Here is a 26,904-nt window from a genome sequence, read left to right on the forward strand (position 1 = left end):
ATTGGTCAAGACAATTTCAACTTTTTATTCTTAGAATTTTTAAGGAGGATCTTCCTCCCTCTCCTCACTGGAGAAGCCACCTGTGATATACACATACCTATAACTATACACTAAATACAAGAAGACCAGTCACAGACTTGCTCTCAATTTCATCATCACCTATATAGTCTGCCTGTCCTCATTCTCATATATTTTTATTAACATATTTTTATATAATTTTTTAAACAGTTTTATGTTGGTGCTATTTTTGAGTTCATTTTCCAGACCATTCCACAATTTCACCCCACAGACTGTTATGCACATACTTTTCATAGTTGTTCTAACATATACTCTCTTAAAATTCATTTCCCCTCTCAGGTTATACCCACCCTGCCTTTCCATAATAATAATAATAAAGCTTTGTTTCTGTTTTGGCGGCACGGTGGTGTAGTGGTTAGCGCTGTCGCCTCACAGCAAGAAGGTCCTGGGTTCGAGCCCCGGGGCCGGCGAGGGCCTTTCTGTGCGGAGTTTGCATGTTCTCCCCGTGTCCGCGTGGGTTTCCTCCGGGTGCTCCGGTTTTCCCCACAGTCCAAAGACATGCAGGTTAGGTTACCTGGTGACTCTAAATTGACCGTAGGTGTGAATGTGAGTGTGAATGGTTGTCTGTGTCTATGTGTCAGCCCTGTGATGACCTGGCGACTTGTCCAGGGTGTACCCCGCCTTTCGCCCGTAGTCAGCTGGGATAGGCTCCAGCTTGCCTGCGACCCTGTAGAAGGATAAAGCGGCTAGAGATAATGAGATGAGATGTTTCTGTTTTCAAAGGAACACAGTCCTGTGTAAAATGTCACCATGGAGCCAGAGTGTAGAAATAAACCTACAGTTCAAGAGAGTTCTACACAAAAACACATTGAACTTTACAACAGCTACACGCATGTGAAACGGAAATAAATCAACTGAGGCAGGAAAAACTATTTTGGATAAAATTGTTACTGTCCGTTACACATTGATCAACCTGTGTGACTCACTCCTTTGAATAGAGAATAAATGAAGAGGGAACTGAACATTAACCGTTTATTGAAATTATTATGACAAGAATTATTATAGTTACTATAGCTACAACTGGAATGTGCTGATTCTGTTAGTGTTTGTAATTATTGTACCATCCACTATTAGATAAAATTAAAATAAAATCTTACAATACTGTCTGAAAGTCTAGAGCAAGATATTTTGTTATTTTACAAATAACACTTCAGATATTGTTTTAACAATAATAAACATCACTGTATAAATGATAGTGTGCAGATAGCTGTGTCCTTGGGGTTAAGGAGACACAGAGGGGTGGGAATAAGATCTAGTCCACAGTTCAAATCAAAGCCCTTTGAGAGTAAATGTTTTGGCTTTCACAACATTCTGTTCCCAAAAGCTGATGTCAGGAAAAAGTCTTAACACAAAGGTTTTCTTGCTTTTGTAGTTTTTTTTTTTTTTTTTTAAACTGTTCTGCTGTGTCGGGACTTTTCAGGAAAAAGAAAGTATATTCCAACATGTAGCTAATGCTAACGCTAGGTCACAAATCTGCACTGTCACTCCAGTCATTTCGAGGAATTTTATACGGATCATAACTGCCAATAAACTCCTAATTTCCGCGTATATCTATCCTTCGCTTCTTTCTGACTAAGCTTGTCCAAGTAATCCAGTAGTTGAGCTTTTTTAGCTGTAGTTTTCTTTGGGCAACAACAGCAGACGCCAGACATCTCCGCTTGGCTTCAGTATGTGAACTGCCAATAAGAGGGTCCCATATGCGTTTATGATTTTTAAGTCACGATTTACAACCAATGGGAGACACCCTTTGCCAGCTGTCCACCAATCACAGGCTCCCATGCCACAATGGTGGTATGTTGATAAATCATTACGAAATATATGAAACCATCAAAAGCAATAAAAAAAAAAAAATTACATACACATATACACACACACACAGGTTAGAGGTAAGGAACATTATTCAGAGATATCGTTGATTAACTCCAACCATGATATAAAAGTTCAAAGTTTGACACCTGCCCGCTTCAACCGCACTGCTGGCACACAATGTCCTTGACCCTCGTCGCCCTTAGCCAACTGGTATAATTATGTCATTACATGGACCCCTCTGAGCCGAGCTTTTCCAGTACACTCAAACACGCATACTTCGACGAATTATAACCAAAAGCAAGGAAATTTGAATGATTTCCTCAAATTTTTTTTTGTAAATTTTATAGATTGTCGTATTGATGAATAAAACTTTTTAACGCATTTCCCATGAAACGAGACGAGCTACTTTAGACTGGTTCCCTGCTCTCTTAGCACAGAGTGAGCATACAGTCAAAGTCTCTGATGCTTGGTAGGATTAAATTTTATACTGGAACCAGTCCAGGAAAATGGGATTTTCGATAGACACAGGTGAACTTTGTTTTGAGCAGGCGTCAGATGTCATGATGCGTGATTAATAATACTAATTGAAATATGCTACTGCTGGACTGACAGTTCAGACCTGCATCACGGAGCAGTTGCCTGTGTTGCCAGCACTAACCTTTGTCGTCCAATCGGACGATTATCATTAGTTTTACTCGTCCTTGCGCATACTTTAGTGGTCTCGGACGATCAGACATGCAGCTTTTTGAGCTCAGGCTTGCCCATTTTTCCTGCTTCCAACACATCAACTTCAGGAACTGACTGTTCTCTTGCTGCCTTGTACATCCCACCCCTTGACAGGCACCACTGTAATGAGATAATCAAATGTTATTCACTTCACCTGTCAGTGGTCACAATGTTATGGCTGATCGGCGTATACATTTTGTGTGTGTGTGCACGCGCATGCATGTATGTATTGGAGCTTTAAAATAATATTTTGGTGACCAGCCCCCTGGTATTTTACTGTTCCCCTTTGAAAAAAGCCTTGCTGTATAGTAATTTTTTTTTTTACCATGGAGCTTATGTAATTAGCTATATGATGTCTGTGCATTCACAGTCTAGCATGAGGTGGTTTCTCATGCAGACTTTTCCTCACCAAGTCCAATGCCTCCAGTGCAGTGCCCCAGCTCAGAGCAACGCCTGAGCCGGAATGACCGTAGTTGTGCACCAACAGCACCTGGCGCTCCTGAACCTGTAGCCATTCTCTCTCCAGACGCAGGTTGTTCCTGCCAGGTCTCAGCCCCACCTTTTCTCCAAGGACCTGAGCGGTCCTTAGCGATGGTATAAACTTACTGCAGCGCTCCATGATGCCCTTGCTGTCATCCTTATCCACCTCCAAATTCCAGACATTCACCTGCCGTGTAGTCCCCAGAGTGACGTAGTCAATGCCAGGGTAGATGTAGGTATTTTCATCTTCATCACAAATGAAATGCTTCAGCCAGGGTGCATGAACTTTGATGATCTGGCCACGTATTGGGTGGACCTGCTCATCCCCCACCAAAGAACGGGAGCCGAGGCCTGAGCAGTTGATGATGACATCGTAGCTACGAGCAAGCTGCTGAAGGTCAGTCACTTTCTCTTGCTTCATTTGACCGCCTGCTTTTGTCAACCTTTTATTGAAAACAGACTGTTAACAATTCACTTAATCAGACAATGACACAACAGGACAGAGTCCAAAACATAACAGAAATGGCGACTCAACAATGTCCCAGAAGGTAATGTTAAAGAGGATTTCGAAAACATGTTTTGCTGCTCTGTATTATGACTTCCACTCAACTTATTTTAAATTAATAAAGAGGGAATGTTTACCTTTTCTCCAGCCATGGCAAGTATCTGAGGTTTTCACACTTCATAGTGGTTACAGCTCGGCCATACTTATGATTAGGGAATCTCTTCATTTCACGATCAGTCATAGTCCGAAATCCAAACACAATATCAGCCCAGTATGGTTTTATGATACTCGGGACCTCTTTGAATAGCTCATATCTGGACAAATTAGATGTAGATTTATTAGAGAGCACAGTCTATAGTACATAAAAACTATCTGTGATAGAAGAAGAAAGAAACCTTTATTTGTCACATGCACACTTCAAGTACAGTGAGATTCATCCTCTGCATTTAACCCATCTGGGGCAGTGAACACATGCACACACACACACCCAGAACAGTGGGCAGCCATACTACAGCACCCAGGGAGCAGTCAGGGGTTAGGTACCTTGCTCAAGTGCACTTCAGCCCAAGGTCACCCCATGTTAACCTAACCTGCATGTCTTTGGACTGTGGGGGAAACCGGAGTACCCAGAGGAAACCCACGCAGACACAGGGAGAACATGCAAACTCCACACAGAAAAGCCCCCACCGGCCACTGGGCTCAAACCCAGAACCTTCTTGCTGTGAGGAGACAGTGCTAACCACTACACCACCGTGCTGCCCCTCACAATGCCTCTTTATTCTACATAGTATTTTTATGATGCAGTCATAAAATTCCAGAGTATAGGTTCAAACAATACCCTGAGCTCTGAAGTACTCCTGCATCTGAGGCCTGCGGTGATTCAGTAATTGCCAGCAGATGATCAAATGTGCCTTTAAACCAACGCCGCTGACGTTCCAGAGGAATCCCTGGTGCACACACAGGATAAGAAATCAACATTGTGAAATCACCGAGCATAGTTTTGGACTTTTCCTAAGCACTAAAAATGTTTGTTGTATTTTAGCAATAGTCTTTTGTTTTTTTTTACCTGAAATCTGATTGGGCAAAAGGATCCCAACAGCAATATCACTGGTGGTGTCTGGAGAGAATTTCTCAGCCAGTATGGTGACGGTGCAGAAGGGCAATGCCTCAGCTATACACACTGCCGTGGACAGTCCAACCACCCCTGCCCCAATTACGACAACGTTCACCTTCTTCATGCTGGAGTGTTACTGCAACAATGGATGAAGTGCCAAAAGAGTCAGGTTATATATGAGTCCTGGCAGGACAACCCATTCCCTCAAAGAGCAAAGATTACGCACAAATAGCTAATATTTGTTTTATTATTGCTCAAGTAGTTTCTTGCCTACGTGAGCAGTAATAAAACAAATATTACCATTTTAGATCAAGCTGCACATTGTACAGTTAAGTTTCAACATAAAAAGGATAACAGAAAAACATAATGATTCCCTTGTGTTTTTTTTTAACAAAAACTACAGTTTGATCTCGACTACTATGCTTATTTGCTCCGTGTATGTCCCACATAACGCTGCTCAGCTAAGAGTTACACAGTGTATTACAGGCGGATACAGGACTGTGTTATATGCCAAAAACAACAAGACACTATGTTGGGTGTGATCAAAGCCATGATTAGCATTAAAGTGGATGAGATGATGAGATATGTCCACACTGTGACAGGAATTCACTTCGTCCCACACATTTTCATTTCATATAGTCATTGCTTTTTCTTTTTTTTAATGATTGACTGATGTATGACAAAACCACGGTGAACCCACCTTACTCAGAACTTTTTATGAACAGAGGATTAGACAAAATTTCATTTAAAGGGTGACTAATTTTAAATGAGTTTCCTGCAGCAAAACTGTTCCCAAATAACATGCCAAGTGGGGACACAAACCTGCATTTTCCAAGTGAAAGCCCTGTGCATTAACCATTACACCATTTTAACACATGCAGTGCTGGCTTTTTGTTTGTTTGTTTTTTTTGTTCTTTTTCTGCATGTAAACCGATGGCACTTTTTATACCTTCAGCTGGGTGGTACGGTGGTGTAGTGGTTAGTACCGTCACCTCATAACAAGAAGGTTCTGGGTTCAAGCCCAGTGTCTGATGAAGGCCTTTCTGTGTGGAGTTTACATGTTCTCCCTGTGTCTGTGTGGGTTTCCTCTGGGCGCTCCGGTTTCCCCCACAGTCCAAAGACATGCAGGTTAGGTTAATTGGCTACCCTAAATTGCCCATAGTGAGTGTGCAGAAAGGAACTGGCCACCCTACTGCTGCAATTCTGGCCAAGTCAACCAAAACATGGTTTGCCTCAAGCCCAGATCGGGTTCGGCAGTGACAATGACCGTTACATCTGACAGTTTGCATGCGTTTTTTTTTTTTCTAACAAAACGCATTAGAAATGTCGTCAAGTTTGTTTGTATAGCACTTTTAACAATAGACATTGTTCCAAAGCAGCTTTAAAGAATTTGAATGACTTAAGACATGAGCTAATTTTATCCCTAATCTATCCCCAAGGAGCAAGCCTGTGGCGACGGTGGCAAGGAAAAACTCCCTTAGACGACATGAGGAAGAACCCTCGAGAGGAACCAGACTCAAAAGGGAACCCATCCTCATTTGGGCAACAACAGACAACATGACTACAACATTAGCAGATAGCCTGCACCTTTTGATCTAAGTAGGCGTGGCGGGTCATAAAGGACCAGAAGTTCGCTCAGGTACTGTGGTACAAGAACATTCAGTGCTTTAAAGGTCAATAGTAGTATTTTATAATCAATACGAAATTTAATTGGGAGCCAATGCAGTGTGGATAAGACAGGGGTGATGTGGTCATATTTTCTAGTTCTAGTAAGGACTCTTGCTGCTGCATTTTGAACTAACTGGAGCTTGTTTATGCACTTACTGGAACATCCAGACAGTAAGGCATTACAATAATCCAACCTGGAGGTAACGAAAGCATGAACTAGTTTTTCTGCGTCGTGTAGTGACATTAAATTTCTTATCTTAGCAATATTTCTGAGGTGAAAGAAAGCTATCTGGGTAATGTTATCAATGTGAGTTTCGAATGAAAGACTGGGGTCAATAATCACTCTGAGGTCTTTTACTGCTGCACATGAAGAAACAGAAAGGCCATCCAGAGTTACCGTGTAATCAGAAAACTTATTTCTAGCTGCATGTGGTCCTAGTACAAGTACTTCAGTCTTGTCAGAGTTAAGCAGAAAGAAGTTAATAAGCATCCAGTGTCTAATGTCCTTTACACATTCCTCAATTCTATTAAGCTGGTCTCTCTCATCTGGTTTTGCAGAAACATACAACTGTGTGTCATCAGCATAACAGTGGAAACTAATACAATGTTTACGAATAATATCACCCAGAGGTAACATATATAAAGAAAAAAGCAGGGGACCCAAGACAAAACCTTGTGGAACACCAAACTTTACCTCAGTAGGTCTAGAAAAATCACCATTTACATCAACATACTGATAGCGATCAGTTAAATAAGAGCTGAGCCAGAAGAGGGCCGTTCCCTTAACTCCCACAACATTTTCTAGTCTATACAGAAGAATGGAATGATCAATGGTATCAAATGCTGCACTAAGGTCAAGCAACACAAGCAGCGAGACACAGCCCTGATCAGAAGCCAACAGTAGGTCATTTACTACTTTAACCAGAGCTGTCTCTGAGCTATGATGAAGTCTAAATCCTGACTGATACATTTCATGGATATTATTCCTATGTAAATATAAGCATAACTACTGTGCCACAGCTTTTTCAAGGATCTTGGAGATAAAGAGGAAGTTTGATATTGGCCGATAATTAGACAGTTGACAGGGATCAAGGTCAAGTTTTTTTAATCAGGGGTTTGATAACTGCTAGTTTAAAGGATTTGGGTACATAGCCAATCGTAAGAGAATAATTTATTATTTTTAGAAGCAATTCAATTACTTCAGGTATTATCTGTTTGAACAGACGTGTAGGTAAGGGATCTAGTACACAAGTTGAGGCTTTTGATGCGGAGATTAATGAAAATAAAGGAGGGTAAAACATTCTAATTGCTGATCTGATACAGTTATATTGTTAACTACAGGGTCACTTACATTGTCTGACCTTAAATTAGTAGTTTGAATTTTTTGTTGGATATTTTCATTTTTTGTCATTAAAAAAAATTCATGAAGTCGTTGCTACTACATACTGCAGGTGTGCATGTGTCTATAGTGGACTTATTCCTGGGTAATTTTGCTACGGTATTAAATAGGAATCTAGGAGTATTTTTGTTATATTCTATTAGGGAGGAGAGATACGGTGGTGCTTGAAAGTTTGTGAACCCTTTAGAATTTTCTATGTTTATGCTAATATGACCTAAAACAATATCAGATTTTCACACAAGTCCTAAAAGTAGATAAAGAGAACCCGATTAAACAAATGAGACAAAAATATTATACTTGGTCATTTATTTATTGAGGAAAATGATCCAATATTACATATCTGTGAGTGGCAAAAGTATGTGAACCTCTAGGATTAGCAATTAATTTGAAGGTGAAATTAGAGAGTCAGGTGTTTTCAATCAATGGGATGACAATCAGGTGTGAGTGGGCACCCTGTTTTATTTAAAGAACAGGGATCTATCAAAGTCTGATCTTCACAACACATGTTTGTGGAAGTGTATCATGGCATGAACAAAAGAGATTTCTGAGGACCTCTGAAAAAGCGTTGTTGATGCTCATCAGGCTGGAAAAGGTTACAAAATCATCTCTAAACAGTTTGGACTCCACCAATCCACAGTCAGACAGATTATGTACAAATGGAGGAAATTCAAGACCATTGTTACCATCCCCAGGAGTGGTCAACCAACAAAGATCACTCCAAGAGCAAGGTGTGTAATAGTCGGTGAGGCCACAAAGGATCCCAAGGTAAGTTCTAAGCAACTGAAGGCCTCTCTCACATTGGCTAAATGTTCATGAGTCCACCATCAGGAGAACACTGAACAACAAATGGTGTGCATGGCAGTGTTGCAAGGAGAAAGCCACTGCTCTCCAAAAAGAACATTGCTACTTGTCTGCAGTTTACTAAAGATCACATGGACAAGCCCGAAGGCTATTGGAAAAATGTTTTGTGGATGGATGAGACCAAAATAGAACTTTTTTGGTTTAAATGAGAAGCGTTATGTTTGGAGAAAGGAAAACACTGCATTCCAGCGCAAGAACCTTATCCCATCTGTTAAACATTCTGGTAGTAGTCTCATGGTTTGGGCCTATTTTGCTGTATCTGGGCCAGGACAGTATGCCATCATGGATGGAACAATGAATTCTGAATTATACCACCAAATTCTAAAGGAAAATATCAGGACCTCTGTCCATGAACTGAATCTGAAGAGAAGGTCGGTCATGTAGCAAGACAACGACCCGAAGCACACAAGTCGTTCTACCAAAGAATAGTTAAAGAAGAATAAAGTTAATGTTTTGGAATGGCCGAGTCAAAGTCCTGACCTTAATCCAATCGAAATGTTGTGGAAGGACCTGAAGCGAGCAGTTCATGTGAGGAAACCCACCAACAACCCAGAGTTGAAGCTGTTCTGTATGGAGGAATGGGCTAAAATTCCTCCAAGCCGGTGTGCAGGACTGATCAACAGTTACTGGAAACATTTAGTTGCAGTTATTGCTGCACAAGGGGGTCACACCAGATACTGAAAGCAAAGGTTCACATACTTTTGCCACTCACAGATATGTAATATTGGATCATTTTCCTCACTAAAATTTTATACTTTGCCATTTATTTTGTCTCATTTGTTTAACTGGGTTCTCTTTATCTACTTTTAGGACTTGTGTGAAAATCTGAGGATGTTTTAGGTCATATGCAGAAATATAGAAAATTCTAAAGGGCTCACAAAATTTCAAGCACCACTTTGTGTTGATCTAGCAGCAGTAAGAGCTTTTCTATATTTCAGGAAGTTCTCCTTCCATGCTAATTTGAACGCTACCAATTTTGTTTGATGCCATTTACATTCCAATTTTCGAGTGGTCTGTTTTAAAGTGCGAGTGTCACTATGCCAGGGTGCTAATTTTCTCTCTGATCATTTTCCTTTTAAGAGGAGCTACATTATCTAAAGTATAGCAGAACGTTGACTCTAAGCATCCAGTTGCCTGATAAAGTTCTGCAGGGGCTGACAGTGACCCAATCAAAGTTGATAACTCTGGGAGATCATTCATAAAGCTCTGTGCAGTCGTTGACGTGAATGTACATTTAATACAGTCGCATGGTGAGGTGCATATGTTATTACTCAGACATATTTTGAAGGAGATGAGATAATGATCTGAGAACTTCAGACTGTGGAAGTGTGACTATATTTTCTATGTTTAACCCAAATGTTAGTATTAGGTCGAGGGTGTGACCACCATTATGGGTCGGTTCTATGACATTCTGATTAACCCCTACTGAATCTAAAATGGACACAAATGCTGTTTTCAAAGGGTCTTCTGGGTTATCGAAGTGAATATTACAACCCCGATTCCAAAAAAGTTGGGACAAAGTACAAATTGTAAATAAAAACGGAATGCAATGATGTGGAAGTTTCAAAATTCCATATTTTATTCAGAATAGAACATAGATGACATATCAAATGTTTAAACTGAGAAAATGTATCATTTAAAGAGAAAAACTTGGTGATTTTAAATTTCATGACAACACATCTCAAAGTTGGGACAAGGCCACGTTTACCACTGTGAGACATCCCCTTTTCTCTTTACAACAGTCTGTAAATGTCTGGGGACTGAGGAGACAAGTTGCTCAAGTTTAGGGATAGGAATGTTAACCCATTAGACAAGAATGTAGGATTCTAGTTGCTCAACTGTCTTGGGTCTTTTTTGTCGTATCTTCCGTTTTATGATGCGCCAAATGTTTTCTATGGGTGAAAGATCTGGACTGCAGGCTGGCCAGTTCAGTACCCAGACCCTTCTTCTACACAGCCATAATGCTGTAATTGATGCAGTATGTGGTTTAGCATTGTCATGTTGGAAAATGCAAGGTCTTCCCTGAAAGAGACGTCGTCTGGATGGGAGCATATGTTGCTCTAGAACCTGTATATACCTTTCAGCATTGATGGTGTCTTTCCAGATGTGTAAGCTGCCCATGCCACATGCACTAATGCAACCCCATACTATCAGAGATGCAGGCTTCTGAACTGAGCGCTGATAACTTGGGTCGACTTCTCCTCTTTAGTCCGAATGACACGGCGTCCCTGATTTCCATAAAGAACTTCAAATTTCTTTCTGATATTGCTCCACTATTTGTTGGTGCAGAATTAGGGGGATTGGTGATCCTCTTTCCATCTTTACTTCGGAGAGCCGCTGCCGCTCCAAGATGCTCTTTTTATACCCAGTCATGTTAATGACCTATTGCCAATTGACCTAATGAGTTGCAACTGGGTCCTCCAGCTGTTCCTTTTTTGTACCTTTAACTTTTCCAGCATCTTATTGCCCCGTCCCAACTTTTTTGAGATGTGTTGCTGTCATGAAATTACAAATGAGCCAATATTTGGCATGAAATTTCAAAATGTTTCACTTTCGACATTTGATATGTTGTCTATGTTCTATTGTGAATACAATATCAGTTTTTGAGATTTGTAAATTATTGCATTCCGTTTTTATTTACAATTTGTACTTTGTCCCAACTTTTTTGGAATCGGGGTTGTAAACTCTCAGACAACTAAAGCTTTATCTAAGGAAATAACCAGGTCTGAGATAAAACCTGCAAATTCAGAAAGAAACATGAATCTGTAGACGTTCATAAGGTAGTAACTAACTGTAATGCTGAAAGTAGCCCAATAATCTATCACGTGCTTAAGTTTACACAACATTTCAAACCTCCTTTCCCAATATTCTCTAGTCTAGCCTACAGTTACTTTACTGGGCTGACTATGGATAAGTTTAGGCTACATGACATTACAATATTCTTTCATGCTTTTTAAAGTATATCTCCAAAACCCAGAATGTTCTTGCTGTGAGGCGACCGTGCTAACCACTATATCACCATACCGCCTTATTGCTAAACACCTTTCAGTTAAAATAGCTAAAAATGGTTTGTTTTCAGTTTGAACTGTATAAGCTCACCTTGTCTCAAGTCCACAGTATAATCGGAGGATGATGAGGGGTCTGTTGCTGCTCCACTCTGTGACAGTTTCTGAAACTAAGGACCATGCGTTTCACAAGTTAAGTTTTGCTACTAAGTAAATCTGATCTATATTATGTTATGATGTAGCCTAGCTAGGCTACCTATGACATTGATTAGCCCATTATTATGAATTATATTATATAGAGTGGTGGCTACAATTAACAACAGTCCATATCAACACCTTTTCAGATTTACCAATAAAAAACAATTTTTCAAAGGTGACTTATTGGTTAATTAAATCACCCAGAAGACCCCCCCCCCTCGCCCTTTGATCTTGTTGTCCTATGACAACCTGAGATGGAATTTTTTTTTCAGCACGATCAGCAAGTTGAGAAAAACCTGGACATTATCACTGCAGATAAGCATGGTGGAAAGATCATGGACATGTTTTTACTCCTCAAATTCACTGATATTTGATGATATCCTTGTTGAAACCTACTTTGTTTCTTTCTCCTTCATTTGACAGTCACCATTTTGTATCTAAACGCACGTTTGAGAAGTCACGTGAGGTGTCTAATAGTGATCACTTTCACCAGTGTCCACCATTATCGACACCCTGTGGAATTAAGTTACATTTACAACTGTTATGGATCGATTTTTGTGTAACATTGTTGAAGTAGATGAAGTACTTTAAAAAAAGTGCTGTGATTTATTATAATTTTTTTCTGATTCATAACAGAATGGAATGTTTATAGAGTATTTGGAATTCTATTGCAATAAATAAATAACATGATGGATGAGACCAATGTTTACATTTAGTACAACTGAAATACAATTCCCTATCCTCTGACATACGGACAATAAGGTAGGGTAAGGTTCAGATAAGTTAACGTTATTCATGTCAGCCTAACTCCGTTTTTACATGTTAACTAGTTACGTGTAAACTTTAGCCGTGGACAAAGTTATGGCAACTTGGCAGGCAAATCCATAGAAAGTCATTTGATTAAGCAGACTGCATAGCTATTGAAATATTACCGCTAGCTCGAAAAGCACAGACAACTTTATTGCAAGCTTTCTCTTAAAATAAAATGTTGACATACATGAATATGCTTCCGCAGATCTGATGGCAAGTTTTTGTAGGCTGTGACGTGTCCCGTTTTAGCAAACAAAGAAAACCGTAAGTCACACAGTATATGCGCAGGCAGGGGCGTCAGAATCCTTTTTAATGGGGGGGGGACACACACTGGGGGTCTGGGGGTCCTCCCCCAGAAAAATTTTAATTAATTAGATGCCATTTCCTGCATTCTGGCGTATTTTTAACAGGTTGTTAAACACCTAATTTTACCTACAAAAGTCACTTAATTCAATGACTATTTTAGAGACTCAACAATAAGTCCTCATTCAACTAGTCCATATATTCATCAGCCTGTTTTTAAACCCACCACTACGCCTAAGATAATGAGATGAATGTGACACAATTTATCACCAACAATGGCTTTATGGGTACATTTTACTTTTTATTTTGTGTTTCCTTTATTTAGTTTTAGATGCAACACAACATGCCAGTGTGCCAAGCAATAGTGACACTCAACTGTATGTTTAAAAATAAGAATATTCATAATATCACACAACGAACAGGCATGACATGGCATCATGCAAACTTCATAACACAAAATCACACTGTGTCAAGCAACGGTGACACATAAAAAATAACTTCACACAATGAACAGGTGCAATTTTGTTAACCACCAACAGTGACTTTAGTGGGTGCATTTTACTTTTTTACGATTTAGTGATACTCATAACAAAAATGACATGGCATCATGCAGTCTTCATAACACAATGTGTGTGTGTCTTTTTAAATATATATAAAAAATATGGGGGGGGTGGCACGATGGTGTAGTGGTTAGCGCTGTCGCCTCAAGCAAGAAGGTCCGGGCTCAAGCCCCGTGGCCGGCGAGGGCATTTCTGTGTGGAGTTTGCATGTTCTCCCCGTGTCCGCGTGGGTTTCCTCCGGGTGCTCCGGTTTCCCCCACAGTCCAAAGACATGCAGGTTAGGTTAACTGGTGACTCTAATCAGGGGTGTCCAAACTGATCCATAAAGGGCCATGTGGCTGCAGGTTTTCATTCCAGCCATGCAGCAGCACACCTGACTTGGCTCATTCAACCAACTGAACCGTCTTCACACAGTCAAATACTTGCAGCCACACCCACCCTTGATTAAAGGGTGGGTGTGTCAGTTGATTGAATAAGCCAAATCAGGTGTGCTGCTGCATGGCTGGAATGAAAACCTGCAGCCACACGGCCCTTTATGGATCAGTTTGGACACCCCTGCTCTAAATTGACCATAGGTGTGAATGGTTGTCTGTGTCTATGTGTCAGCCCTGTGATGACCTGGCAGCTTGTCTAGGGTGTACCCCGCCTTTCGCCCGTAGTCAGCTGGGATAGGCTCCAGCTTGCCTGCGACCCTGTAGAAGGATAAAGTGGCTAGAGATGATGAGATAAAATATGGGTCTGTCTCAGAAACTGGGTACTGTGGGGGTACCCCACTAAATATACTCAGTCAATAAACTATACGGTTTTGAATGGTGATGTTGGTTTTAATTTGAAATAAAATGATGAAAGAAATAATACAGATAAAACTAAATCTTTGATTTGAATACTCTATTCAGAATTTAGCAAAAATTCTGCAAGTTTGTGGAAAAATGGTGGCTTGATCTGGGACATGATAAATGGTTGATTACATCGCATTCCCTTAAAAAGGTTGTAGTCCACAGTTATCACTAATTGTATTTTAAGTTGTAACTTTATACACCTAAGGATTGCTGCGCTCACAGAATAATCTCATTATCTCTAGCTGCTTTATCTAGTCCTACAGGGTCACAGGCAAGCTAGAGCCTATCCCAGCTGACTACGGGCATAGTCAGGAAACCCACACGGACAGCATGCCCGGACAAGAGCCTTTGTCAGCCACGGGGCTTGAACCCAGACCTTCTTGCTGTGAGGCGACAGCGCTAACCACTACACCACCGTGCCGCCCCATCATATTGCTCATATTTAAGTGAATAATCAATTCCATCATCATAACTTGGTATTTTTAACCCAAGCAATCAAAAAGAGGAAATTTATTCAATATTTTCACTCATCTGTGAAGGAGGGGCTTTAATTCTTCATGATGTAGTTATTTTATACGTAAATCACATTTACAAACGCATTTGAATTGTAATAAAAAAAAAATTTCCACAGTGGAGGCCAGATAAAGCAAGATACTATCTTTATTCTTATTAAACATGACAAAAGAAACATTGAGTGTTAGGTAAATGCAAAAAAAAAGTAAAATTAGACAATTTATTTTTTGACCATAATGTCCCAAATGAGAGACCAGTTTCTGAGACGGACTCATGTGTGTGTATATATGTATGTGCGTGCGTGTGGGTCGTTCTGAACCATGAACATGCTGAGCTCTTGTGGTACTCTAATGTGTTACTTTTTCAGAGGTGTGTGGACACGAGTTGTTACTGACAATGTAAAAGACTTGTATATAATAAAGTTGCATGAGGATATGCAGTACGAAATGTGAATTCATTCACATTTTGAGAAGAAAATAATCTTAAACATACATCTAAATGCACTGACTTGTAAAAATCGGTCACTGTGGTTTTATTTTCTGCAGCATTTAAACCTCCAGTATGTGCTTTGTCATGCAATACTCTATCCATATATACGTGTTGACCGCCCCCTACTGGCAATTCTGTTAAAATACAGTATAAAGTTCTGTCAAGCTCCTCTTTCTCTCTGTCTGTTTCATCCAGTTGAGTCCGAGCAGAGAGACTGAGTCACTCCAGTCCCCTCGCACAGACGCAGACTCGCTGGAAAAACCCAAGCTCAAGTCTGGCGGATCTGTCGAGAGTCTGAGGAGCTCACTAAGTGGACAGAGCTCAATGAGTAAGTGTGTGTGCATCAGTCTGCTCCTCCCTGACTGATCAAAATCCTCTCTAATTGAATCACATTTCAAAACTCCATTTGATGTGCATTTAAACGGACTTGGGTTTGCAGGTGGTCAGACAGTAAGCACCACAGACTCCTCAGCAAGTAACCGAGAGAGTGTGAAGTCAGAGGATGGTGATGACGAGGAGTTGCCTTACAGAGGACCATTTTGTGGCCGAGCCCTTGTACACACTGACTTTATCCCCAGTCCCTATGATACAGATTCCCTCAAACTCAAGGTGAGAGAAATAAGTGTCACTAAATTATTTATTTAAAATAAATAAACACTGTAAAACTCAGTGTAACGAATCACAATAGCAAGATGCGCTTCAGAGCAGTATTTGGAAAATACTTTGAGGATAGAATGAACACCAAGGACTGACTGAAAAGAAAATGGTCGGGCATACAGTACTAATGCATTCTAGCTGATATATGTCTGTCTTCAGTTCTTTTTAAACTATGGATAGATTACATGACCTTAATTATGATCTCTCCATGTGACTTAAAGCAGACATCACAACAAACGTTTAAAGACAATCATATGAAATATGGGGAGATAATCGCCACAAAAAGTTAATTATCAAAGACAGTATTGCAAGACATACACACACACACACACAGCACACATTCAGCCACAATATGGGGACAATATGTAAAATACCAGACAAAATAAAAGTTATAAACTCTTGATAGAAGCTGGATTCATCATATAAATCCAATTTGTAGTGCTGTGATCTGGATTGCTAACCACAATTTGTACAACAATCCACAAAAGAATGCCAGATGATAACATGACCATGTCCACATGACCTACAGGTGCTGGCCAGTTGTAGACAGTTTGTGAGGCAAACTATAGTCATCAAAGTTATACCCAACATAAGCAGTGCTGAAGGAAACAGACTTATTGTATCGAGCCCCTTAATGCTACCATTTTCCCAGGTGTCAGTGAGGAGATGGATTTCTTTCCTGTTTTATAATACAGGGTGTTTAAAAAAATGTGATATTATTTGAGATGTAAATATCCCAGAAACTACATGGTCTAGGCAAATGAAACTGAACAGGCTTAATGCTCAGCAATATAAGATTTATTCCTCAAAATTTGAATGAGAAATTCAAAGGCATGTGGATTCCATGAATGATTTCACAAACTTTCAATATTCGTGATCCCGCTCGACCGTCTCTTCCAATGCTGGTGGTCGTCCAGATCCTTTTGCCCTGCACAGACACCCTTCTTCTTTGAACTTTTTGTGCTATGTCCAAATCTGCATTGCAGTTGGTGCATTTTTAGAGAATTCTCTCATAAATGCACACTGCACAGTCTTGTTCGATTGTGTTTGAGCATACTCTAACACACAAAACGCCTTTTCTTTTCCAGTGAATGGCATTTTTGTACCTAAAACATAAAATTTTGACTTGTTTACACACATGGTGTTAAAATTTGAGATCAACCGAACAAGAACTGGCAAAGTTATTAGCTTGTGAAATGAGATCAAATATTTTGAAACACCCTGTATATTACACAGGCATTCTTATCCAGAGCAACATACTCAGAGTAGCCTGGGGAGCAGTTGCAGGTTAGGTGCCATGCTCAGGGGCATTTCAGCCATTCCTGCTGGTCTAGGGAATTGAACCAGTGACCTTTCAATCCCAAAGCTGCTTCCCTAGCCATTAGGTTATGGTTTCACCATATTAAAATACAAGCCTCACTAACATCTATCAAACATCTAGTTTCTGTTATTGTTTTTGTTCACTTTTTGTTATACTGTATATTCAGTCTTTCATATCAACTCTCTTGTATTTACACTTACAGGCATAACCACATGTTCTCAGTTGTCTTTTCCTCACAAATTTGCATTTGATTGCTTAAGTGACATGACTAGATCAGGTGACCTGTCAGTAGTTTAAAGAGGCCTGAATTCAGACACGACACGTCTCTCACCTTGAACCCTCAGCTGAACTGCTGTTATTAAATGCTTTGGATGTCAGCACTCTGAAGTATCAGTTTTTCATCAGGGCTCTATATTTATGTATGTACAGAGTAGGTCATTTTTTTTTCTTTCACTTGGTATTTGCTGCGTATAGATGTTAAATAATTTGTAATAAATCTAACATGTACTTGATAATGCAGTAAGATGTCATGTTGCATAATGGTATATGTGCTTTAAACCCACACTGTATGATCCTGATTTGTTCCAGAGAGGGGATGTTATAGACATAATCAGTAAGCCTCCAATGGGTACATGGATGGGCCTTCTGAATAACAAGGTGGGCACCTTTTAAGTTCATCTGTGTAGATGTGCTGAGTGAGGAAGGTGAAAAGCCCAAGTGCAGCATCAGGAAGAGAAGGAAGAGTCGGCCTCCCAAACCCACGTCTGTGGAAGAGCGTCTAGAGCGCATCAACCTCAAAGTAATGACAGTTACATACACTCATCAAAAAGTGTTAGTAAAAAAAACAAACTATACAAGTCCACAGTAATGTCAAGTTCCTGTTAAAGTTCTTTTTTTTTTTATTATGTTCCTGTGCTGTCTGTTTCTATAGGAGCACATGCCCACGTTCCTGTTTAATGTATATGAGGATCTGGAAACTTTTAAATTGCTGGAGGAGGAGGACCTGGACGAGCTGAACATCAGAGACCCACAGCACAGAGCAGTGTTGCTGACTGCAGTGGAGCTGTTGCAGGAGTACGACAGTGAGTGGACCAGCAACTAGAGATGCGCACGCACACATGCACAGTGTACACGTGTTGAGAGATGGAAATAGTACAAGAAAACTTTCCCATATTTTCAAAATGTTCATTTTCCTCTGTTGTTTGGATGTGATCCTAGTCAACAGTGACCTTGAGAATGTTGGCTCCTCAGTAAACTCACAGGAGAAGCTTCAGCCAGAGATATCTGCTCCCTCAAGAGATTCTCCACATGACTCTGGTTGCTATGAGAGCAATGAGAATTTGGAGAATGGTAACAGCCTTCTTCACCTGTGACTCCAGCCATGCTACTCATTTTCTCTGTGGGCTGCCAGTGTCTGCATGCTCCAGAGTCAAGCAAAACAAACTGACGTGTTTAAGCAGTGTTAACAGCAATAAGCACACTGGCCTTTCATCTGTCCAACCTCTGTCTTTCTCTCGGCCTTTTAAAAGCAAATTTCTCACGTATACTTGCATGCCTTTGGTATGTCATAGAGTAAAGCAAAAAAAAAGTGTGAAAAAGAAAGATTTGTTGTTAATTTTACAAAGATGTTCTAAAATAGCCTGGACAGATTTTGTTGGTACCCCTAGAAAAGATTATACATAATTGGATTATAGTGATATTTCAAACTAATTGTTTAACATTATTGAAGACACCTGTCATACTACAACCCCAATTCCAAAAAAGTTGGGATGCTATGTAAACTGTAAATAAAAACAGAATGCGAGAATTTGCAAATCATGGAAACCCTATATTTCATTGAAAATAGTACAAAGACAACATATCAAATGTTAAAACTGAGAAATTTCATTGTTTTTTGAAAAATGTATGCTCATTTTGAATTTGATGTCAGCAACACGTTTCAGATAAGTTGGGACAGGGGTAACAAAAGACTGGAAAGTGTAATGCTAAACAAACAAAAACTAATTTGTTTAATTGGCAACAGGTCAGTAACAAGATTGGGTATAAAAAGAGCATCCCAGAGAGGTGGAGTCTCTCAGAAGTAAAGATGGGGAGGGGTTCACTGCTCTGTGAAAGACTGTGTGGGCAAACAGTGCAACAATTTAAGAATAACGTTCCTCAATATTAAATTGCAAAGAATTTGGGGATCACATCATCTATGGCACATATCATTAAAAGATTCAGAGAATCTGGAGAAGTCTCTGTATGCAAGAGACAAGGCTGAAAACTGACATTGGATGCCTGTGATCTTCAGGCCCTCAGGCGACACTGCATTAAAAGCAGACACGTGTCCGTAGTGGAAATCACTGTATGGGCTCAGGAACACTTCAGAAAACCATCGTCTGTGAAAACAGTTCGTTACTGCATCCACAAATGCAAGTTAATACCAGATATAAACAACATCCAGAAACACCGCCACCTTCTCTGGGCCAGAGCTCTTTTATGATGGACTGAGGCGAAGTGGAAAATTGTCCCCAAGGTCTGACAAATCAAAGGTAGAAATTCTTTTTAGAAATCATGGACATCACGTCCTCCAGGCTAAAGAGGAGAGGGACCATCCGACTTATCAGTGCACAGTTCAAGAGCCAGCATCTGTGATGGTATGAGGGTGCATTAGTGCACATGACATGGGTAGCTTGTACATCTGGGAAGGCATCATTAATGAAGAATGATGTATACACGTTTCAGAGCAATATGCTGCCATCCAGACAAAATATTTTTCAGGGAAGGTCTTCCTTCTTTCAGCAAAACAATGCCAAACCACTTTCTGCACATATTAAAACTGCATGGCGCTGTAATAAGAGTCCAGGTGCTAAACTGGCCTGCTTGCAGTCCAGACCTGTCTCCCATTTAAAACATTTTGTGCATTATGAAGCGCAAAATACAGCAAAGGAGACCCCGAACTGCTGAGCAACTGTAATTGCATATCAGGCAAGAATGGGACATTTCTCTTTCCAAACTATAGCAATTGGTCTCCTCAGTTCACAGACGTTTACAGAGTGTTGTTAATAGTAGAGGTGATGCAACACAGTGGTAAACATGCCCCTGTCCCAACTTTTTTGAATTATTACTGACATCAAATTCAAAATAAGTATATATTTTCAAAGAACAATAAAATATCTCAGTTTCAACATTTGATATGTTGTTTTTGTACTATTGTCAATGAAATATAGGGTTTCTGAGATTTGCAGATGATCACAATCTGTTTTTGTTTACACAGCATCCCAACTTTTTTTGGTATTGGGGTTGTAATTAATGTAATCAGTCATTCAATCTATTGAAATGGAGAAAAGTCGTCACTGTCCTGTTTGGTATCATCGTGTGCACCATGTTGAACATGGACCAGAGAACACAAAGGAGAGAGCTGTTTGATGAGATCAGAAAGAAAATTATAGACAAGCATGTTAAAGGAAAAGACTAAACAGCTTGATGATGTTCCTGTGACTACAATTGCAAATATTAAGAAGTTTAAATTCCATGGGACTGTAGCCAACCTTCCTGGATGTGACTACAAGAGGAAAATCGACCACAGATTGAACAGAAAGATAGTGTTGATGGTAGACAAAGAGCCAAGGACAACTTCCAAAAAGATAAGTTGAATTCCAAGGTCAAGGTACATCAGTGTCTGATTGCACCATCTATCTTGCACCACTACTTTCTGAGTGACAGTGGGCTCAATGGAAGGACTCTATTGTTGTAAGAAAAACAAATTTTTAAAAAATCTAGACTGGAATGTACTAAAATGCATATTGACAAGCCACAATTCTTCTGGGAGCATGTCCTCTGGACAGATGAGACAAAACTCAAGCTTATTGGCAAGTCGCATCAGCTCTATGTCCACAGAAGAAAAAATGAAGCTTTCAAGGAAAAGAACACCATACCTACTGTAAAACACAAAGGAAGCTTGGTTATGATTTGGGGCTGCTTTGCTGCATCTGGCACAGGGTGCTTTGAATCTGTGCAGGGCACAATGAAATCTCAAGACTATCAAGGCATTCTGGAGCGAAACGTACTACCCAGTGTTAGAAAGCTCTGTCTCAGTCGCAGGTCATGGGTCCTCTAACAGGATAAAGACCCAAAACACACAGCTAAAAGCACCCAAGAATGGCAAAGAACAAAACACTGGACTATTCTGAAGTGGCCTTCTATGAGCCCTGATCTAACGTCTCTGGAAAGAGCTGAAACATGCAGTGTGGAGAAGGCACCCTTCAAACCTGAGACAGCTGGAGCAGTTTGCTCAAGAGTGGGCCAAACTACCTGCTGGCAGATGCAGAACCCTTACAGAAAAACCACATGAACTTCACATGTGATTTCTCATATGTGAAATATGTGTAAAATGTGTTTTGCACATGGGAAACATGTTATTTGCACATGGGAAACATGTGGTTTGGGCCCAATTTTATGTGAATCACACGTGGGAATGTTTTACACGTGGTAACATGTTTTCCACATGTGCTCTACATGGTAACACATGTTACAAAATCTGGTGCCATGTATTCCACATGTCACCACATGTGGTAACGTGAACACGTGAAATACATGGGAAATTCATGTGTTTTTTCTGTAAGGGAAATCTCACGGAGAGCTACAGAGATCGCTTGTTAGCAGTGATTTGCTGTAAAAGGTTGTGCAACAAAATATTAAGTTAAGGGTACCATCATTTTTGTCCATGCCGTTTTCATTTTTGTTATGTAAAATATTCAGTTGAATCAAAAAGCAAAAGCAAGCTCTGATTTGTGTTAAACATGGGATAAACAATGATGGATGCCATTAACTTTTGTCAGTTTCAAGTTATTTCAGAGATAGTTGTGGGTTCTTTTTTTTGTGGAAGGGGACCAACAAATTTCTCCACGTCTCTATAAGCAGTCATTCCTTCACCAGCCTCTCTCTTTTGTCTCTTGAATTTAATAAGACCAAATCAGAGCTTGTCTTTTTACCAAGGAACCACAAAAAATAGTTACAGCTTTACCTCTAACTGTTACAAAATGCTGACCTTGGAGACTCCTTCTAAAAATGCTAAACCTGTTCTAAAAGTCCTTGTGAAGGAGCTGTTACTATAGAAACAATAAAACGTTCAAATGAGTGCATTAATTTAAACCTTACAGCCAGCACTAATATCCGAGCTGTGCTGCAATAGAAAATTAATCAGTGCCTTCTGATCAAGAAGAACCAACCATTCAGCTGCACTGTGGTATAAATGACAATGATATGTACACAATAAAATGATACACTGCCCAGCTAAATAAATAAATAAATTGTGCGGGCAGCACGGTGGTGTAGTGGTTAGCACTGTCGCCTCACAGCAAGAAGGTCCGGGTTCGAGCCCCATGGCCGGCGAGGGCCTTTCTGTGTGGAGTTTGCATGTTCTCCCCGTGTCCGCGTGGGTTTCCTCCGGGTGCTCCGGTTTCCCCCACAGTCCAAAGACATGCAGGTTAGGTTAACTGGTGACTCTAAATTGACCGTAGGTGTGAATGTGAGTGTGAATGGTTGTCTGTGTCTATGTGTCAGCCCTGTGATGACCTGGCGACTTGTCCAGGGTGTACCCCGCCTTTCGCCCGTAGTCAGCTGGGATAGGCTCCAGCTTGCCTGCGACCCTGTAGAACAGGATAAAGCGGTTACAGATAATGAGATGAGATGAGAAATAAATTGTGCACTCTAATATTTCGTTGGACCGCCTTTAGCTTTGATTACGGCCCACATTTGCTGTGACATTCATTCAACAACCTTATGCAACGTCACAACATTTATTTCTATCCAGAGTTGCGCTGCTTTTTCATCAAAATCTTGCCTCGACAACAGGAGAGTCGAACCACTCAAGTCTTCTCCAGCACACCCCAAAGACTTTCAATAGGGCTAAAGACAGGACTCCGTGGTGGCCGATTCATGTGTGAAAATGATTCCTCATGCCCCCTGAACCAGTCTTTCACAATTTGAGCCCTGATTTTATGTCTGTGCCATCAGGGAACGAAAAAAAATCTATTACTGTGATAACTTGGTCATTCAGTATATTCAGGTTGCCAGCTGACTTCATTTTATTGCCCCATAATGTTGCTGAGCCTTGACCTGACCAACTGAAACAACCCCAGATCATAACACTGCCTCCAGCGGCTTGTACAGTGGTCACTATGAATGATGGGTGCATTGCTTCATGTGCTTCCCTTTTTACTCTGACATGCCCATCACTCTGGAATAGGCTAAAACAAGTCATCAGACCACATGACATTTGTCCATTGCTCCAGAGTCCAATCTTTATGCTCCCTCACAAATTGAAGCCTTTTATTCTGATTAGCCTCACAAACAAATGATTTTCTTATGGCCACATTTTTTCTGTTTAGTCCTAATCCTGTGAATTCTCATTGCATTGTGTGTGGAAATGCTCTTACTTTCACTCTTAATCATAGTCTTGAGTTATATATATATTTTTAATTAATATTTTTTAAATATGATTTAACTTCAAGAGTTTAAGTGATCTCTGATCATGGTCAGTCAAGATTCTTTTTTTTTTTTTTTCCAACACCAAAGTTTTTCTTCCATGAAGTTGACAGTTCACCACTATGCTTTCAGGTTTTAATATTGTGCTGGACAGTTCTTAATCCAATTCCAGTAATTTCAGTAATCTCCCTAGTTTTTTTTTCTTTGCTTGATGCAGACCAATAATTTAACTCCTCTGAAACACAACATCTTTTCCATGAACATGGGATATGTCTTCGACATGGTTGTTTAAGAAATGAGAAGCTACTCACTGCACCAATTAGAGTTAAAAGAATTGTTGCCAGCTGAAACATATTAATCTCTGCAGCAATTATCCAGTGAAAGGCTTTTAAGTATTTGCTTATTTAAATCAAAATGGAGACTTTTTTTTGGCCAGGCAGTGTATATAATGAATGGATTGTCCATCCGTCCATTTTGTATACAATTTAGTTGTATAAATATTTTTCCCTGTTTTGCAGCATGGCCGTTACACAGTCCCATTCTCCCTCATTCAAAGATACTCTGAAGATTTGGAAAAACCTTTGGGGGATATTGCCACAGTAATGGATCAGACCAGAATCCAACTGCTTCACAAACAGCACCATATAGCGGTGAGTATCATAAGATGTGATTTTTCACATCTTACATAAAGTTACTCAAATGTTCTTCATTCTGATCTTAATTTCTTGTATTACTCAGATCCCCCTGAGAGGACTATCAGAGATTTGTATAAAGCTATAATCCTTTGATTAATGCTGGATCCCAGGCCTTCATGTTATCACATGTTACTCTCTGGCACGGATGCTTGCTTGATCAACTGTCTGATAATATCACCAGATCATAGCAGCAATCAGCCATCAAGGATGTAAATGTATCAGGTCTGGGGTGGGTTGCACAAAAGCATCGTAGCACAAATATCATCTTTAAATGGTAGCGTGAGCATCACAATGAACACTAGTTAAGATGCTCTTAATGTTAAGAGGCTTTTGGGAAACCCACCTCTGATTGGTTTGAACGAAGGATGAATGTTACTGACGGTCATCAAGGAAATCTGTACTCTTTTCAAGCATTGCTGGAGACTAGGCAGTCACTACGTTTACATGCACATAGAGAGAATCGAATTTCTGCCGTTGCTCGACTGAAATCGAAGTTCAAAATGCCATGTATACACCTTAATTCGGCTGAAATTGAACCGAACTTGATTTCTCGGAATCGAGCTACACGACCTAGTTTATGCGATTTCTGCCGAGCTACTTTGTGCATGTATACCCTATCGAGCTGAGCTACTTCCGGAAGTGACGAGTGACGAGACCACAAGCGGGAAACACAACAGCCTCGGTCGGCATGACAACAGTAGTAGCGAGCAGCAGAAGAGGTCAGGAGGAACAAACGGAGAAGAGAAAATGGCGATGTAGAGCTCTCTGAAGTGTGGGTGGAGCACAGAGGACGGCAGGACAAAGCTTCTGGTACTAATAGGCTTTTTATTGTCAGACTTTTCAGTTTAACAGCCTACTTTTATTCTTGAGAGAAAAACAAACACACACGTGCGCGCGCTGTGTTCTAGTCCCGGGATGAGCTCTCCCCTCTACTCTCCCTCTGCCTCCTTAAATAGGGCGCAGTTACTGGGAAGCCACACAAACACAGGTTAATTACCGTCAGGTGTAGTTATTCTGCCACTCACCTTCCCTGGCTCCGCCCTCCTGTCACAGACCGGCGCTTGACCACACCCCCACTGCTACAGGCAAGCAGAAACGTGCACTTCTGGAGCAATGAGGAGACAGACTTCATGCTCATTCAGCTTAAGGAGTTGAATATATTAAAATTCATGGACAGGAGAAAAACGCGCAATGGAGAACACGGAACTGATAACTTTGTTTACACTCTTGAATAGCTCTTCTTCATGACGACAACCGGAAGTGTACCAACACGATGGGGCGTGTTGCGCCACCTGTGGCTTGGGTGCACAATGCACCTCACACAATAGCCCGATTTCATTGTGTGCATGTAGGATTGGATTTCTCTGGCACCCTGCTGGGACCTTCAGCTCGATTACCGACAGCAGCTCGATTTGGATGTGCATGTAAACGTAGTCAGTGTGTATGACTGGAAATTACTAACACTGGCCACTAGGCGGTGTGTATGAGTGGTAATTACTAACACTGGGATGGTGGAGGCACGCACAGGACCGAAACCATCAGAAAACAACTCGATGGGTTTCTTTATGTATCCACACTCTATGCCCAGGAGCGCCGCCAGAAATTTTGGGCCCCATGAAAGATTAGAATTTTGGGCCCCCCAACTTTGCCCACCCTCGTCACAATTGCACTATTGTCATTATTTGACTTTTGATAGCCCATGGACCTTGAGTTTGTGACTTTGTTATTACATTTTATGTATTAACCTACCAGGGACTAGATGAAAACTGGTCAGTGACTAATTCTGGTGCATTTACAATCACAAATGAAAATTCAAGATTTTGCCACATGCCTTCTTGTGCTAGGACAATTGGTAGTGAAATGTGTGATGTGACGCGTTCTAAACCAATGGTTTAGAACGTGTGAACATTCCACACATGTAACCATGTCAAACACTTGACTGGTGTCCGTTATTAGCAACACTTTAATCTAGCAAACTGTATATGGCGCTCGCTCATTAAAAACTTCAATCCTAAAGCATTTATGGGTTGTATTGCTGCTTACCTCCTTCTCCAAAGGGGGGTTCAGTGGTTTGGTAGGGCGGAGGTTCCCCTGAGGCTGAATCTGTGCATATTTAGGGCACCCCATTAGTTATGAAACTGGTTATTAGCACTAGTTATTAGCACCAGCATAACGTAATATTTCATCTTGTTTATCACACAAGTCAGTTCAGTTATTAAAATGGAAAAAATGTCACTGTACAAACTGTAAAAGTGTTCTCTTGATAGGCTAATCCAACCACGTAACGTAGCTATCGCTCACGTGTGTTCAAAATACTAGCGAATGGTAAATGAACAATATGAACGTGGCACGTTCATACTGTTCATTTACCATTCGCTAGTATTTTGAACACACATGTGAGCG

At 40.5% G+C, this 26,904-nt stretch overlaps 2 protein-coding genes across 3 annotated transcripts; one reads left to right on the top strand and one right to left on the bottom strand.

Annotated features, from left to right (window-relative positions):
* Positions 1–1,036: 1,036 nt before the first annotated feature.
* LOC132894530 (D-aspartate oxidase-like) lies at positions 1,037–25,849 on the bottom strand. Of its 2 annotated transcripts, none has more exons than XM_060934477.1 (6): positions 25,527–25,849; positions 11,740–11,815; positions 4,665–4,848; positions 4,437–4,545; positions 3,736–3,912; positions 1,037–3,536 (listed from the first exon to the last, which is right to left on the bottom strand). In XM_060934477.1, the coding sequence occupies exons 3-6, from the start codon at positions 4,834–4,836 to the stop codon at positions 2,978–2,980; spliced, it is 1,017 nt and encodes a 338-aa protein (XP_060790460.1). In that variant the 5' UTR covers positions 4,837–4,848; positions 11,740–11,815; positions 25,527–25,849; the 3' UTR covers positions 1,037–2,977. The 2 variants fall into 2 exon arrangements, with proteins under 2 accessions (XP_060790460.1, XP_060790458.1); XM_060934475.1 differs by lacking the exon at positions 25,527–25,849 and adding an exon at positions 12,841–12,901.
* LOC132893668 (SAM and SH3 domain-containing protein 1-like) lies at positions 13,232–18,708 on the top strand. The gene is given in 7 exon segments (XM_060932816.1): positions 13,232–13,243; positions 15,553–15,685; positions 15,797–15,966; positions 17,924–18,001; positions 18,003–18,134; positions 18,267–18,417; positions 18,554–18,708. Coding segments are annotated over 7 exon segments (831 nt in total).
* Positions 25,850–26,904: the final 1,055 nt, after the last annotated feature.

The sequence above is a fragment of the Neoarius graeffei genome, chromosome 11 (genome assembly GCF_027579695.1).
Source record: "Neoarius graeffei isolate fNeoGra1 chromosome 11, fNeoGra1.pri, whole genome shotgun sequence".
Classification (NCBI taxonomy): domain Eukaryota; kingdom Metazoa; phylum Chordata; class Actinopteri; order Siluriformes; family Ariidae; genus Neoarius; species Neoarius graeffei.